At 41.8% G+C, this 17,610-nt stretch overlaps 1 protein-coding gene across 1 annotated transcript in view; it reads right to left on the bottom strand.

Annotated features, from left to right (window-relative positions):
• Positions 1-17,610, bottom strand: part of neurl1aa (neuralized E3 ubiquitin protein ligase 1Aa) — a 59,427-nt gene that overhangs the window by 26,741 nt on the left and 15,076 nt on the right. Inside the window, exons 2-3 of the mRNA XM_072462325.1 lie at positions 15,672-15,922; positions 14,137-14,458 (exon numbers count right to left, since the gene is read on the bottom strand). Coding sequence (XP_072318426.1) covers positions 14,137-14,458; positions 15,672-15,922 — 573 coding nt within the window. The remainder of the gene's footprint in view (positions 1-14,136; positions 14,459-15,671; positions 15,923-17,610) is intronic.

The following is a 17,610-nucleotide window of genomic DNA, read 5'->3' as shown; positions in this document are numbered from 1 at the left end:
ACCGCCAGTCTCCAGGCTCCGGGGGGAGACATCTAATACAAATAGATCATGGAGTGCCCATGATTGCAACATCTTCCGACGGGGTCTGAGCGCCAAATAACTCACGAATAAAGCTTGCTCAACAGTCCATTCTCGTGGTCTCTTTGTCGCTCCAGGGTGAATTAAGTTTACAATTTTACATTTTAATTTGATGTCACCATTGATAATGACTGGTTGCTAATGATAAAACACTTTTTAATATAATATTGATGAATTCAAGATGCCCATAGCTTATTTCAGAAGTCGCATACAATTGATTTGATTGATCGATTTCCATTTATTAGTCCATGAGTTGACCACTAAATTATGTTTCTGACCCTCAAGAAATTCAGATAGGTTTGAGTTTTGAGATGGATGGAGTGGTGGCCAGACTGATAGCCCTCTGTATAAAAAAATAGAGGGATAATTTATCATTCCAACAGTGGTGGAAAGTAACAAAAGTAAAGGTTCTGTACTTTGGTAAATGTTTTTGGTATGTGTACTGAAGTAATTTATACAGTAGATGCTTTTTTTGAACTGAAAAAAAAGCATCTTTTTGGACTGAAAGTACTTTTCATATAGTTTAAGGAGTTTTTTTTTTTTTTTTAGCACTTTCATGGTTTCATCCTCCGTAAAGGTTTTGAGTTCAAGTCCCAGCTTTGAACAAACAAAAATTTTAAACGTGTGTTGACCAGAAATCAACACAATTCTTAATCACGAACACTCAAAATGTGTGAAAATACTTTTAATTTGTGCATTTAAAAAAAAAGAATTTCAAAACTTTTACTTTTTTTGTGATACTTTCAGTTGAGTGTTTTTTTGCTCCTGTATCTGTACTTTTACTTAAGTAACAATATTGAGTAATTCTGCCAGCACTGCATTCCAAGACTTCAAATCTCAATTGAACAATTAAACAAATACAAATAAAATAAATGAAATATAATAAAAAGTTGTGGAACTGCAATTTGTAACATCACCAATAGATGCCACCAAAAACGTCACATTTAATTAGCACAGCGACGTAGGATGACACTCTGCCAATACAATCGTGTCTTCCAAAAACCACCCCTCTTTTTCAGTCCAAATAATTAAGCGCCTGTTGAGCTAATCCACTTTAGCACATGGTCAGCGCTGGCTGGCACACACCAGCTTTGGCACGCGCTGTAAATGCTCTTCCATCGCCATAAATCAGGTTAGCTAGAGTCTGCAGGGCCTGGCTTTAGTGGCTTTTCCAGCCTGAGCAGACTGAGCGTTCCAGGGGTAAGAGCCAGCACGGGCCCTGGGTGGATTTACTGGCACTCCCATCACGCACCAGACCCATTGCTTTGGGCTTATCTTGATCCCTGCTCCCTAGATGGTCTCAGAAGGTGGAGAGGAAAGTAGGACCAGTGGGGGAATAAAATGAGGTGACGTGTTAAGGGCAGAATATGAGTCTGTGAGTAGATCAGCGGGGACAGGCTAAGTGGGAATAGGTTAGAAGATGGATATCCAGGGAGCGGAGCTGTGGAGAGATAATAGAAACAGAGAGGAGGGGCGTTACTAGCTCAGCTGCAGAGTGCTCATCTTCCAAGTCCACTCTCCACATAAACATCTTTGGCAGAGTGGTCAGATCCATTGACCCATGAGTTAGCGATCGCAGCTGCCTCTGGTGAATACTGCCGTGGTACCCTTGGGCAAGACACTTAACCCGCTTCGCCCCCAGTGTCTGTGTGAATGGGTAGAAAAGCACTATGTGACCCAATGTGACCATTTGTACACCGTTTTCAGAGTTTTGGCCGGGGTGCGACTTGTACTCCAAAGCGAGAAGGAGCTCTAAGCGACGCAGAAGAAGAATCGGCGCTTCCTCTACCCCCGGAGTTTGCGGAGTTGGTTAGAAGTGACAGAGAGGAAGAAGAATTCAATGCATTTAGTGATTTGGGGGTAATACTGATGCTTTGGTAAATTTGTTAGCTTGTTCTTTGGGTTAGGGTTAGGGTGCGACTTATACTCCAGTGCGACTTATATTTGTTTTTGTCTTCTTTACTGTGCATTTTTTGGCTGGTGCGACTTATACTCCGGGGCGACTTATAATCCAGAAAATACGGTATATTTATATTACTGGATGCCTTTGTTGCTGCTTTTACTTTTTGGGGCGACTTGTCTGATGTTCCAGTCCAGTGCTGCTCTCCCGATGTCCGCTGCCTGACGGGGACCAGTTAGTGCTGCATGGGTGCCCAAGTTTGCCGGTGTGTGTGTTGGTTGGCTGCGCCTTATGGGGTGTCCTGCAGCCGTGAGTCCCTGGAGGCCCTTTGTTCTTGTGTGTCCCAGTCCACAAGTTCCTGGTGGTGGCCCTGTTGATTTCCAATGCTCCTGTGCTCTGTCCGTCCTCCACTGTCCCCGGTGTCCGCCACCCTGAGTCTCGCTGTGACCGGGATGTCCTGCGGGCTGTGTACTGTACGATCATGGACTGTCTGGGTCACACACTTACCTTGTGTATTTTGTAGCGCGGTATGCTGTGTTTCATTTCAAGTGAGGGGGGGACGACTGTAACAGATAAAACTGGTGCCCCCTGAACTTCTGTACTCTATATAAAGTGTGGTTCCCGCTTGCTTGTGCTCTGCTCCCTCTGTTCGACTTTAAATAAGCTGTGGCAGGGAGCTGACCCATCCATTAAAAGACTATTTGCCATGTCTGTTCAACTCACCCGATCGCTCCGTTACATTATTATGGTATTTACACATGCTGATGTTTTGTTTTGCCGACCATCTGCCTAAAGATTGCACATACAGCACACTTTTTCGGTAAAAATGATCAAACTCAGCCCTATATATTGTCACAAATACATTGGCAAAGCTTATCGGTCATCGGTTTCCCTGCATTCTAAAAAATATCGGCATCAACCATGAAAAACTCACATCTGTCGATCTTTACTAAACAAATACAAATCCGCAATGAACTGAAGAAGCTTAACAGGGGCTGTACGTGATCTAATCCACAACTAAACAAGAAATAAATCTGATCTTATGTAGGTAAATACCAGGACCAGCAATAGAAAGAAACCCAAACAAAACAAGACTTAACAAGACAAGCCTGTCCTCATTGGTGCCAAGCTGCTTTGAACCCAGGGCTAAGAGAGCAGCGGCTGACTGTGCGTGCGACACGGACAGAACAACGAAAACACCACTAAGTCACGAAGGCCTTATCATCCCTCAACACATCTCCCGCTATGGCCACAGGCAAAAATCCACTCATTCAGGGGTCAAAGTTATTTCAAACATGGGTGAATAGACTTTTCATATGATATAAATGTTATGAATGCAATGATTTGAAGGACGATTTGACTCCAAAGCTTTATCCTGATTTTGATACCACAATGCTAATAAAGATTCTCATTTTCAACCTAAAATAATAGTACGTTATGTTACCGTAATACTACTCTGTGTTCTAATGAAGATCATTTTAAGTGTTCAAGAAAGGTTACATTTTTCCCTGTTCATGCGATTTTTCTAACATTAATTCTTGCTCAACTGAGTATCTAGTTTCGATATTAGTTTTAGTGTCAATTGGTGTTAGATTTTTGATACTTTTGACAACTCTGAAGCCTACACCAGCGACTTTGAGCCTTGGACAAGATGCACAGAGGACAAAAGTCAGAATTTTACCCATTTCCAGACGAGCTAAGCCGATAGAGGAGACATTACACAAACTATGATTCAATCGTTAAACTTGCACATGACTTTAATCAGACATGCTGCTGGTAAACCTCGCCTTCATAAACATGTTGTCATTTTATCGCTATCAGTAAACTATAAAGTCTGTTTCCCCTCTGGCTTCCCAGCAAACATCGACAGTTTTGGATTAACCGGACATAAACTCACGGATTAGGCCAAATGTCAAACTTATCCTTAAAATGTCTGTTTTATGACAGTTTCCCCTTAGTTTTAATCAGTGGAAATGCCTGTATGCAGACATGGAAATTAACAATTGAAGCTAACAACTCAGGTTTAATTCCTTTTTTTGTCTTTTTTTTAGTTCTGTGGCTAATCATTCACTGAAATTATATGTTGCAAATTCAAGCCAAGAATCACATTTCTGCATTTGCATGACATTTCAACAACTTAACAACTCTGCACTTCCTGAACGAGAACATATAAAACAGATTTGTCCCATTTTTTTCTTCAATCATGTGCTTTTGTTGGCTTATTTGTCTGGAACTGCTAAGTGTCGCTATTAAAAAGAAATCTTTGTCCTGCCAAGGCAAACAATTCAGAGATCAGAAATATTTCATCTGCTGTCATTAGTTTTCTCCATGTACATGTTCTAAAGTTCAGTAAAGTGCGACAGTTGGATTGAACTCCAAAATGCCATTCTTATGTGACACCAAACTCGGGTTTATTTCAAGTGTAATTTCTCATAAATACATTAATACTATAATTCCTTTTTGATAATTATGATTAGAAGGCCAAATTTTGCAATATTACAGAATCTACAGACTAGTTTTTAACTCAAATAGTTTCTTAAATGTTGTCACACACGCACAAGAGTTTGACGGCTTGACAAAATGTGTTTGATCGCCATTTGCCATAGCCAACCATGCATACTGTGTAAACCATGTGGTAAAAGGCGGGGCCCATAGGAATGTCTCCAAAATGGCCTCCTCTGTTTGCCTTGAGACAACCCTGTCTGCAGGTTGTCACTGATAAGATGTGACACGACAAACAAAGCCGTGCAATCCATCAAAGCAGAACATATCGGCCATTACGGAGTTAACTTTCCAACAAAGTGTCTGTTGTCGCAAAGTCTGTGAAATCAGAGCGAAATTCTGTGTATGTAAATGTGATTGATGAGTATTGTCTAGATAAAAATTGGCTAATGGTCCCTTATGTGGATTAACAACATCAATAAGCCTGGGGAAAATGTGTCTTTGAATCATCAATTGTTCAGTTTCAATATCCTACTTTTGGACAAAGCTTTGGCAGTAGAACCAGTGATATTGAGAGTTCAAGGGCATCATTTGGAGAATCATTAGGTTTCTTATTTTTTGTGAATACATCATTTTTATGCGCAGAGCCGTGCCAAGGGGGGGCGTGAGACGTTTGGGGAAATGTGCGCACATTACGCGTGGCAGACGTGTTTTGAGCAACAGAAAAACGCCCAGTGACAACAAGGAGTTAATATTGTCTTAAATACGAGAGCCCAGTGGAGGAGTGGGTCAGCCTGCCTCTGTGCCCCTCACACTAGTCAGGGCTTTAGAACGAGTCACGGCTTTGGCTTCTAGATTTGCAATATGCGCTCTATCCCTCCTCTGTCCCACCTGACCCTCCTCTGTCCCACCTGTCCCTCCTCTGTCCCTCTGTCCCTCCTCTGTCCCTCCTCTGTCCCTCCTCTGTCCCTCTGCACACCTCTGTCCCTCCTCTGTCCCACCTGTCCCTCCTCTGTCCCTCTGTCCCTCCTCTGTCCCTCCTCTGTCCCTCTGCACACCTCTGTCCCTCCTCTGTCCCACCTGTCCCTCCTCTGTCCCTCTGCACACCTTTGTCCCTCCTCTGTCCCTTTGTCCCTCCTCTGTCCCTCCTCTGTCCCTCTGCACACCTCTGTCCCTCCTCTGTCCCACCTGTCCCTCCTCTGTCCCTCTGCACACCTCTGTCCCTCCTCTGTCCCCCTGCATACCTCTGTCCCTCCTCTGTCCCTCTGTACACCTCTGTCCCTTCTGTCCCTCTGCACACCTCTGTCCCTCCTCTGTCCCTCCTCTGTCCCACCTGTCCCTCCTCTGTCCCTCTGCACACCTCTGCCCCTCCTCTGTCCCTCTGCACACCTCCGCCCCTCCTCTGTCCCTCTGCACACCTCTGTCCCTCCTCTGTCCCTCTGTACACCTCTGTCCCCTCTGTCCCTCTGTACACCTCTGTCCCCTCTGTCCCTCTGCACACCTCTGTCCCTCCTCTGTCCCACCTGTCCCTCCTCTGTCCCTCTGCACACCTCTGCCCCTCCTCTGTCCCTCTGCACACCTCTGTCCCTCCTCTGTCCCCCTGCATACCTCTGTCCCTCCTCTGTCCCTCTGTACACCTCTGTCCCTTCTGTCCCTCTGCACACCTCTGTCCCTCCTCTGTCCCTCCTCTGTCCCACCTGTCCCTCCTCTGTCCCTCTGCACACCTCTGCCCCTCCTCTGTCCCTCTGCACACCTCCGCCCCTCCTCTGTCCCTCTGCACACCTCTGTCCCTCCTCTGTCCCTCTGTACACCTCTGTCCCCTCTGTCCCTCTGTACACCTCTGTCCCCTCTGTCCCTCTGCACACCTCTGTCCCTCCTCTGTCCCACCTGTCCCTCCTCTGTCCCTCTGCACACCTCTGCCCCTCCTCTGTCCCTCTGCACACCTCCGCCCCTCCTCTGTCCCTCTGCACACCTCTGTCCCTCCTCTGTCCCTCTGTACACCTCTGTCCCCTCTGTCCCTCTGCACACCTCTGTCCCTCCTCTGTCCCTCCTCTGTCCCACCTGTCCCTCCTCTGTCCCTCTGCACACCTCTGCCCCTCCTCTGTCCCTCTGCACACCTCCGCCCCTCCTCTGTCCCTCTGCACACCTCCGCCCCTCCTCTGTCCCTCTGCACACCTCTGTCCCTCCTCTGTCCCTCTTCTGTCCCTCCTCTGTCCCTCTGCACACCTCTGTCCCTCCTCTGTCCCTCTTCTGTCCCTCCTCTGTCCCTCTGCACACCTCTGTCCCTTCTCTGTCCCTCCTCTGTCCCTCTGCACTCCTTTGCGTTTGTCTCCTCACTCCCTTTTCGAGTCTCGAACCCTCTCGCTGTGAGGCGAGATAGTAATACTACAGTAATACTACAGTAATACTACAGTAATACTACAGTAATACTAGCTGGTTTAGCAGCACTAGGGATATTAGGAATTGTATGAGACTGGAGTTCTTCTACCATCGATTACGTCTTTGTATCGTTTTTCATTTTGTGCAACTAAAAATTTCTGACTCAGGCTTTCCAGGAAGTTGACATGGCCCAGAACATTTGTATAAAAGTGCTGGTACAATACAAGCACAAAAGAACAAATTGTTGTACTGACTTCCAAACTAAATTAAAAAACATAAAAAGCTGATATTTTCATAACACAAGGATATAACTGACCAAAACAACCTGAAGCTGTCAATCACTTAGACTGACAGTAAATTGAGAAACTAACTTGGCCATGGGACCACAGTTTCCAGTGTGAAGCTTCTGTGTAACTCAATCTATGACCTGAGGACAAACTGCGCACGGCAGATGTCAGAAACTATTGGCTGCTATTTTTTTACAACTACAGACGGGAAATGTCCACAGCAGCCTCTATTCCAGTGCCTTTGTTTTGGAACGTTGTGGAATTAAATGTGTTGGTGTTTTGTGCTGACAGCTTGATTCCTTCGGAGCTTGTGAGGTGTGAGGAGGCTTCGGGCGTTGCAATCAGACCCTATTCTGTTGTCCTTTGCTGAGTCCCGCTGAGGGGGCCCCACTTGATTAGCCTGACTCATACAATCTGCTGCTTCACAACAGCTGGAAATACTCAGTCAGTCCTACACGCCGCTGAGTTGGACGCAAGTAGATTGTTCAAAAAAGTACTCACATTGTGTTCAAAATACTTAAAAAACTGAGTCTGATTGTCTGATTAACTACTGCAAAAAATGTCATGGTATGATATCGACAACACGTTTAAAAGTAAGTACGAATTGCAGATTATATGAGCCCTATATTGTACTCAATTACAATAAAAATCTGGAGTGGAAAGTAACTAATTATAAATACAATCACAACTTTGTAGATATTTTGGGTAATCATACTTTTTTGAGTAAAATGTTGTCCTTGCAATTGTACTTATTTACAAAGTACATTTTATATATCGAAGTCACAACTGTACAAGTTGCTTACAAAGACGGTGGTCTCACGGCTGTATCGGGTCCATTTGACCTACAAACAAACATAACAGCGTTGCATTACCTGCACTGACTGGCCAGAGCACAGGAAATATGTGGATCACAGTTTAAAATGACTAGATTAAGTTGTATATAGATTCACTATGTGCAGCAAAACAGATTTTTGTAAATGTGTTATAGAAATAAAGTATATTGGATTAAAAAGTAACTAGCAACTACATTTTTCACAAGTTCTCTTTACTTTTACTTGAGTACACATTTGGCAGTAGAACTTGTAACTGTAATTGAGTCCATCTTTATCCATGTATCTTTACTTTTACTTGAGTACACATTTGGCAGTAGAACTTGTAACTGTAATTGAGTCCATCTTTATCCATGTATCTTTACTTTTACTTGAGTACACATTTGGCAGTAGAACTTGTAACTGTAATTGAGTCCATCTTTATCCATGTATCTTTACTTTTACTTGAGTATATATATTTGCAGTACTCTTTCCACCACTGCTACAAATAGAGTTCCAAAAATCCTTTGCTAGCCATTCCTCTAATAGGACATTTCTAAATCATGAATCTGGCTCACTTATAGGATTTTATGTTATATATTACAAACTCTTCCCCCCCAACACATCCATTTCACCCCAGAGTGCCTAGACCAGCGACATGGTTAGACTGGCAGTGCACCTCAGGACCATTGGGATTGGGTTCTGGATTAAACAACCTTGTGTCTTGTTGGTGGTCTTTGGGGGATTCTCCGGCGGTTTCCCCTGCAGCAGCTCGACCAGTCCATGTGTGACCTGGGTGTCGTCAATCACCTGCTGCCTCTGGGGCCACAGACACATATCGGCACCGCACTATTTCTCCAGCCATTAGCCGCCAGCAAGACAAACTTACAAGGTCAGTATCGCACGAGGAACTTTTGAGCACAGAAGTTAGAAATCGATGGATGAAAACAACTAGTATAATTGAGATAGAATGCATGGGTGCGAATGTAAGTGATAGTTTTAGAAGCGGGGATCAGGTTGTGCAAAAATGTTGAGATTGCAACCTGGTATAGGTGACTAGTTTGAGTCCGGGTCATGCTCGTTGTCTGAGTCATTATAAGGTCAGAGTTCAAATCCAAGTCAAGGACCGAAGTCTTCCAGACCGAGTCCAAGTCAAGCTGTTTTTATTTTCTATTTTATCTTATAGTTAACTTAAACATGTTGAAATTAAGACAAAAAATGAAAAATAAGCAGATGAAAAGCATATAGATTGAACAGAAAAAAAATCTGATAATTTTGCTCAATAATTAAATGCCACCATTGTAGCCTTTTGAAGACAATTAAGCTTTACTGTTGTAGCAGTTGTTGCTGTAGCATTTGTGAGAAGGAAGTATTAGTTGTAGTCATTGGTGCGCAGTTACTTACTCAACACATTTTAATAATACACAAAAAATAATTAAATAAGACATTGAGCTTTTGTTTGGTATAGAGTTAATATCTATGACACAAATTTTGGACATTGCAATATTGATCTAAACCAACTTAATAAAATAAACAAGTCAGATTTAATTCTGACATGCTACTTTATCAAAAAGCCACAATATGTTGCAATTTTGTTTCCGTCATATTTACATCATGCATTATTTGCAGTTGTTGTGGATGTCTGGGACTAAAGTAATTCAACAGATGTATCCAATAACATACAGTCAAACTAATCTATATGTGGGACGCTTGAATCACTCTGAGGTGTTAAAAACAACACCAACATCCCTTATGATCTTGTCCCACATGATGCATCCCCATGTTTTTCCTTCAGGGGCCTTCATCACATGATACTTCTCGAGCTTCAGACTTCATCCTTCATCAAAGACACTGGAAATGTCACCTCTGGGCATCCAGCGTCATGTACGTCTGCACTGACCTCAGAGCTGCCTCCAAAGCCCACGCCAGTAATGGCTCCAAGACATATGGGAGACATCACTGACAATGTAAATGTGATATCATTCTAATGTAAGAAAAGAACATTGAGTATCTTTATATTTCGCTAGACATTTCACGGCTAATTTCACAGTTTTTCTGATTAGCTGCCTAAGCAAATCGCTTGTTGCCATTGGTTTTAAATGACTAATCTAATCTAAACAACTGGGTTAACTTACAACTAAGTCAATAGTGGATTTATGAAGGGCCTAAACTAAGTCTTTAAACTAGTCTCCTTGTTGTGTCCATGAGCGATGCCTATATTGTGGGCAGGTTTTTATCCCATTGTGGGGACTAAAATCTGTTAACTCAATTCATGGAGCCCTACATTCTTTAAGGGGACAAAAACAAATCCTTTATTATGAGCTAAACAACATGGCTTAAAGTTAAAATATGGTATATTATGGTTAGGGTTTAGGTCAGACCAAACTGTTATCACTGAGGGAAAGAGAAGGGCCACACTATTCAAAGAGTTTGTCAAAGCCACCACAGCTTTTGTAAGGATTTCAACATGTATGTTTGATTAGTTGTTTGTTGTTGAGGTTTTAGTGTTTTTTTTTTTTTTAATTGGGGGTGAAAAATACTGTTCTTAATCATTTTGGGCCAGTTCAGCATAAAGACCAACAGAAATGGACCAGCGTTTGAGCCCTCAAATTTGAGCCCCGGGCCATAGTTTGGACACATCTGGTTTAGGTCAAGGTTAGGGTTACTATGGTAGCGGTTAGAATTGTCCTCCAGGAAATGAACGTCAGGCAATGTCCTAAAAAACCCAAACATGTTGAGTGTTTGGTGGAACGAGAGATAGTTGGTGCTCTGGCTGCGATTCGACGATAGAAACCGAGACTTAAACTGATCCATCGAGATCTGTGAATTAGATTTAACCAATAACGTGTCAATTCCAAGGAAAAAAAAGCATTTAGAAAAGCATATAGATATAATAGGTATAGTTTAGGGTTGTAGTCGGCTAAAGAAACTCTGGTCGACTAAGAGCGCGAGGCGTGGCACTGGCAAAGCTCTTAATGCCCCAGCTCTTATTGCCCCATGTGGGACAATAAAGGAATATCTTATCTTAAAACTAGTACTAGAACATAACCCAACATCTTGCATCTTGGGAACCTCTTGCACACCCTTGCTCACGCAGAATAGACGACGCTTCCTTGCCCCAGAACAATAGTAGCTTACCACTAAGAAAGTTAATGTCAAATGCAATCGTAAAGTGATTAGGAAAAGCAAAGAACAGCATCAAAATACCAAACACACTGAGAATACAAACCCAATACCATTATAATAGAGGTTGAACTCAGCTGCACAGACCCCGGGGGCTTCTTGCAGGACGGGGGAAGCTTCATGGCGCGGTGCACACAGAAACGTGATGCACCGCGCTGACACAATTGACCATTGAGCGTCACAAAGGCCCGTGTCTGGTCTCCATGATGAACGTTTATGTGTCTATGTGGCCGTGGTTCTGCCCCTCTGCACAGGTCTCTGCGTGTGGGGCCACTCGTCCAGCAGGGCAACAGGAGCCCCCCCAGTACCACACAGCACAGGTGAGTGAAGTCGGGCTCCGTGAGGGGAAGCCCGGTTTGACTGGAACAGAGCCGCGAGGTCAAAGATATTATATAAGGGAAAACCAGGAGGTAGTGAGTTCAGCTATAGGCCGACGCTACTGGATATCAGGGTTTTGACTGAGAATTCCCCTTTACTTGATATAAAGAGGCAATACTAAAGTGAGTCTGGCCCATAGACCCCACACTAAGACCCCCACATAGTTGTGCAACAGAGTCTGGTTTGGAGATTCTGTAGCATTGCCTGATGTATGTAAGAAGAGCCCTGGATTTGTGATTGCTACTCTAAGATAAGGATCGTGTATTGCAGTTCAATAACTGCTGGTCTGTAAAGACTAAAAGGCATCCAGGGAAAGGAGAAACAACAAATCAACTAAACAAATCATCCAAACTTGTTTTTTGAGTCTCCATTTATATAGGATGCTTTCTAAACTCATAAGTCTCCTCAGTGAAGAGGTGAAATGACAAGAATGACTGGTTTGTAGGTGTTCATTTACCCTTCAAATTATGTTGAAATTACTTTAAAATATGAACAATATCTGATCTAAAGCTCAGTAATTTTGACTTGGGAAATAGACCAAATCTGAGAATGGAATAGGAAGTTTTACTTAGCATAAAAAAAAAATAGATTTTTTTTTGAATGCCTAAAATAAGAAAAACAACTTACTACACATAATAATAAGACAAAAAATCTATTGTAGAAAATAAGTCAAAGCTTCTCGAATAAAGATAAAATGTCATGTTCAAGTCAACTACAATGAATTTAGTAGTTGACTGATTAGTATTTCAGATAGTTAACAAGTCAAGTGATTATTCCCATTTTGCTGTGAGATCTGTTAACTATATTATAACTATATATAATACAAATACAGGTTGAAATACAGAGGCCTCTAGATTAATTGTTGCAACCCTAGTTGTTAACTCCTCTTAGTATGACCTTTTGTCATCATCAACCAGACATCACCATTTCCAATCCACCAGGAACTAAATTCTAGTAAATGTCCTTTTTACCCAGCCCAAAACAAACCCACACAGACACAGACTTTTACACGTCCGCCCACACTCGCCCTGAGATACCGGTGTCAATCAACGACATGCAGCTACAATCAGATGTGCTATCTCCACAACATGTGACCCCGGCCTATTTTTACTGCAGCGGAGGAGATGACAGCACCGGAGCTCTGGAGACAAGAAATATGTGTATACATTCTGTTCACATCAAAAGCCTCAAGCATGCGCCCCAGCGCTTAGGCCTTTGTTGGTATGCGGGCTAAACTACCGAGCAGAGCAATGATCCTTCACTTCAGGGGACGTCCCATGCCTGATCGCCCGAATTAAACTATATTAATCGTGACAATGTTAGAAGGGAAAAGTAAGTATTTTCATTTCAATCTAATCGCCCCCAAAAAGTAATCCTACATGTAAAGTGCATGTAAAGTATCTGGTTTTTTTAACTTTGTTTGTAAAAAAGTTTGATTTCATGAATCACAAACTAGATGAATGCTGAGCTACTGGACGCTGTGAATTAAAGTGAATTACGTTGTTGAATGATGTGAATAAACATAAAAGCTGCTTATTTTTTCTGTTAAAGAGGGGAGCGGGCGAGGGGGTGGGAGGAGGAGGTATTTCTTAAACAATAACCTTAACACAAAAATTAGATAATGTGAACAGTCATAAAATTGTCAAGATACTTCTCATAATAATCGTCCAAATAAATACCAAAGTCTTAGATTGTGACATCTCTGAAACTGGTCTCGATGTTGATCTATGGGTGTGTGGAAGGTATTAGTGCACGAGAGGTTCGTTTACAGTAAATACATCTGCTTTGTCATTCCGAAAGTGAAATAGAAAATGTAATGGACCTTATACATACTATTGAAAGTAACAGCTTGGGTTTGGCTTGCTGATCCAGTTTAGAATAGAAGTAAAAACAATTCTTGTAAGAGGATTGTGAATGTAAATTGGCACTTGGTGAAATGTAAATGTTATTCTCAGAATTGCTCGCGGAGAAGGGCGGTGTTTATCTGGCCCTGATAAGGTGCTTTCCAAAGCTCACTCCTAGTTGTAACTACACACACTGTAAATATAAGAAAATAAAGCAATTTCAAGCCAGAAAGCAATGTTAATATTGATTTCTAAAGTCAAAATATGTACATTACCTCCACGGCTTTGTAACTATTATCAAACGTATGGGTTCATCACAAATGAATGCTTTACAATATTGATTTGGTAATTTCATTTCCAAAGTGCAGACATTATTTTACACCTTGAAAGCGTTTTCCATTCTCTTTCATCATATGTCGTTCATCAGTGTTTTTGAATTCAATAATGTGTTCACACCTCAATCACTGGGTCAAAATCTGATAAATGGACTCATCATAACACAATAATTAGATTTGATTTATGGTGTATTTACATGTCATTGCAGGATTTTTTAGAGTGACCTTTGTCTTTCAAACAAAAAGTACAATAACTTTTAAAATGAAACTCAATATCTTTAACATCTTCTCTTTCATTTTCGTTTTGAGTTTGTCGATTTTGTACAATTTCCCTTGGACAGGCGTGAACAATCAGAACGAACTCACATCAAACCTTTTACATAACTTCTAGAATCTAATAACTCCAGAAACCAGATAATGATCATAGTTTTGCGTGTAAACATAGCTATATCATGCATTTGCACGAGTTGTGGTCATATTTCCTAAATCTCGGTCCCTTACCCAGCAGCTGCACCCCTCGCGTCAGCCCGTACACATCGATGAGCGCCCACAGAGACTCGGACGTCCTCACGCCGCTGAAGAACAACATGGGGCTGGACTCGTTGATCCGGTAGAAAATGCGGCCCTTCTTGTCGACCCAAAAGGCGATGACGTTGCTCTCGTTGGCGAACTCCTCGGGCAGCGCCTTGGCCCAGAAGCCGCTCTGGGACACGAGGTCGGGGCAGGCGTATTTGGGCAGGTTTTCCGGGTTTATCCTGGACGGGTCTTTGGAGGTGAAGCCCAGACGCAGAGCACCGCTCCAGCAGCACTGCTTCTTAGTGATCTGCAGATAAGACACACAAAGAGGTGGATCACAAACAAATACAAGGGTTTGGAGTTATACATTTAGCAGGCCTGAGTAGTGGAATTGGAGTAGAAGATTTGGTTAGCATATGGATAATATATGCTCATAAATGAACAACAGAGGAGAAGAACAATAGAATAGAATGGAAAATAACAATAGAGGTCAATTGAGGCAGTGCAAAATGGCTAAAGTACGTGAGCTCAGTTCAGTTTGGTTCAGTTTATTTGCCGTTTGCAGCATAAAAACACATCAAAAACACAGCATCAATAATTTGATCTATACATATATTTTAACTACCGTATTTTCCAGACAATAAGCTGCACCAGAGTATAAAAAAATGCATAATAGAGACATAATAGAGTATGAAATGCGTTTGCAAGAGTGAAAATAACAAATAATATCACATATAAGTCGCACCGGAGTATGCATATAAGTATATAAGTATAAATATAAGCATAAGTCGCACCCCGGCCAAAACTGTGAAAAAAGGTGCGACTTTTATTCCGGAAAATAAGGTTTACAAACTCTACAAGAACAAAAAGACCGAACTGTGTGACAACTAAGGATGTCAAGATTATTAGGTTAATGGATAATTGTGATTATTTGGTCACAATATAATTGTAAGAACCAAAAAATTATGATTGTGACAGTTTTAGCAAGTATTTTTTAGTTAAATCTGTAATCCAAAGTGTCAATTTTTTTTAAATCAAAATTTACTTTATTTTAACTTTCAGACAGTTTCAGACATTCCATAAAGATAGTTACAAACTTGAGGAATAGTAACATATTCGACCACTGGAACGAAAGAAAATTTAAGATTTTTGGTCACAATAATCCTGAATAATCATTACATTTTGATGTTTTCCTCACAATAATCATAACACTAACCTTCGATATTGTGACATCCCTGGTGACAACACGTAATAACATGTCTGTTACTACTAGTGGTTACACAGTGCATTACTTATCACTTGTGTAAAATAAAGTGCAGATGTGTTAAAATTGTTATAAATCAGACACGACCATAAATCATCCTCAAATCCCCGCCTGCTTTCCATTCCACTCGTCTGGTATTAGTCTCGTTACATCTTTGACCACAGTCTCGCTGCATGATGGCCGACTGCGATTGTTTTGACACATTAAAAGCTCCCAGACCCTCGAGCAGGCGGCGGTGCCAGGAACAGGGATTTACCTTCAGTCGCACTTGCTCGTAAAGTGCCACGGGCCTGTTGGTGAACGTGATGGCGTTGCAGAAGCTGGCCTGCCTCTTCGCCGTCTTCTGGGACAGGTCCATGACGATCTGGGACCCCTTGGCGCTGGGGTGGAAGAGCAGGGGGCTGATGGGAAAGGGCCCCCCCATGCCGCCGCAGTGCATGGGCAGGCAGCGCTTGGGCTTGTGGTGACATCGGTGAGACGTGGAGGGGAACGGGCCGCCCAAGGAATCTGGAACGAAACGCAAAGCGAAGACCAGGTTTAGATAATCAGGTCGTCATAGGAGAAACGTCATCGTGAAAGTGAAAATCCCAAACGTTTAGCGAGTCATTAGCGAGTGTTTGAGAGAAAAACACAAAAGCTACATTCACACTTACTGTTTAAACTGTTTAGGTCCTTGTTTAGTCACAATTTGCATGTGTTTGTGAAAGTGCTGATGCTCCAAAAGGCTAATCAGGGGCCGATTCCAAACACTGAATGTCTTCTACACTTTATGACTTCTTTCTCTGTGTTAGAAAGATCCTTTTCTTTATTTTACTTGTATTAGTATTTAATCAGGATGCTGTTTTGCCGCTAAAGGTAAATATCACTTCCACATTGTTCTGCAGTCTGAATTTATATGTTTCTTGGCAAGCTAATTGATTTATTTTGATAGTGATCAGTCAAAATGCAGTTTAATATTCTGTGAAGTCAAGAGGCATAAGCTGCAAGCATCTGACTTTAACTCATCAGTCAATTCTAGGGTTTTAGCTTCCAGTTTATCCATGGGTTTTAGAACGATGAAAGCGTTTAGAAAAGTAAAACAAATGATAATACAGTATGTAAACTGAGGTTTGTGCGTAGGACCACGCCTTCACCTCGGGCTTCGGGCCACACCTCTTACCCAGAAGCCTTCTTATACCAGCCTAACCGCTTGACTCTGTTCTCTCCAAACAATTGTTATTTGCACATATTTGCACTTGCGTGGTGCTGCGTAAAACAAATATGTGATATTTTGAGGACTTTAGCCCAATTATAATATTGAATCATTCGTTTTATATGTTTTATATGTCGTTTTCTATCACTCTGAAACCCATGGACAAACTAAAACTATTTTGATTAATTGAAAACTCTTTTAACACAAAGCAATAGTGTAAACAACATTCATTTTTAGTTTGTTCCTGTCTGATCTCAGTTTAGATCTGATGTTCATCCCAACCATTTGTGATTTGGCCGCAAATTTGCTGAAACAAGGCATTTTGACAGTCTCAAAACAAAGAGAAGCCAAAGGAAAGAGTCAGCACAAAGCATCAAAAAGCCTGAACAACACTTCTGCCTGATTCAGCGTGAAATCCCATGTGTATGTTCTTGATCCCAGCAGTCACATGACCTGACACTGAGATCTCTGCTCACCAAACGTTCACTTTATAAATCAGACAATCAGAACAGAAAAAGCTGTAAGATAATCTGTAAAATACTACATTCTTAGCAGCAAAACTATTTCAAAGGTATATTTTGCTTTTTGGAGGTATTCATTTATAACATACAGAGATCTTTATTATACAATTTGTCCATTGCAAACACTGCATTGATCTAAAACGCCTTAGAAATAGAAACAGGTCCATTGAGTTCCTGGTCCATTAAAAAAACTGCAGAACTGTCTTCATATAGTGACATTTGACAATAGCAAGCAGCAGATTCTTATATTTATGGATGTAAAATGAGTGCTACGCGCACGATCTGAACTGTTTTAATGATCACAGACATACACAGATGTGGGCGGGCACTAAAGCCTCAAATTCAGGACAATACAGGATTACTCAAAGTTGCATTACTCAGTACAAATACAACTCTGAGTGGATCCAAATGATAAAGGAACACTGTTACAACATGGTTAAAGTCAGTTATTTTAAATGGTATGTCGCTTTAAAAAGTGATAA

This window comes from Eucyclogobius newberryi, unplaced genomic scaffold (assembly GCF_026437365.1).
Source record: "Eucyclogobius newberryi isolate DKJ021-1_F unplaced genomic scaffold, fEucNew1.0.hap1 SCAF_4, whole genome shotgun sequence".
In the NCBI taxonomy this organism is placed as follows: domain Eukaryota; kingdom Metazoa; phylum Chordata; class Actinopteri; order Gobiiformes; family Gobiidae; genus Eucyclogobius; species Eucyclogobius newberryi.
Note: the sequence above shows the minus strand (reverse complement) of the source record. Positions and strands in the feature narration are given on the sequence as shown.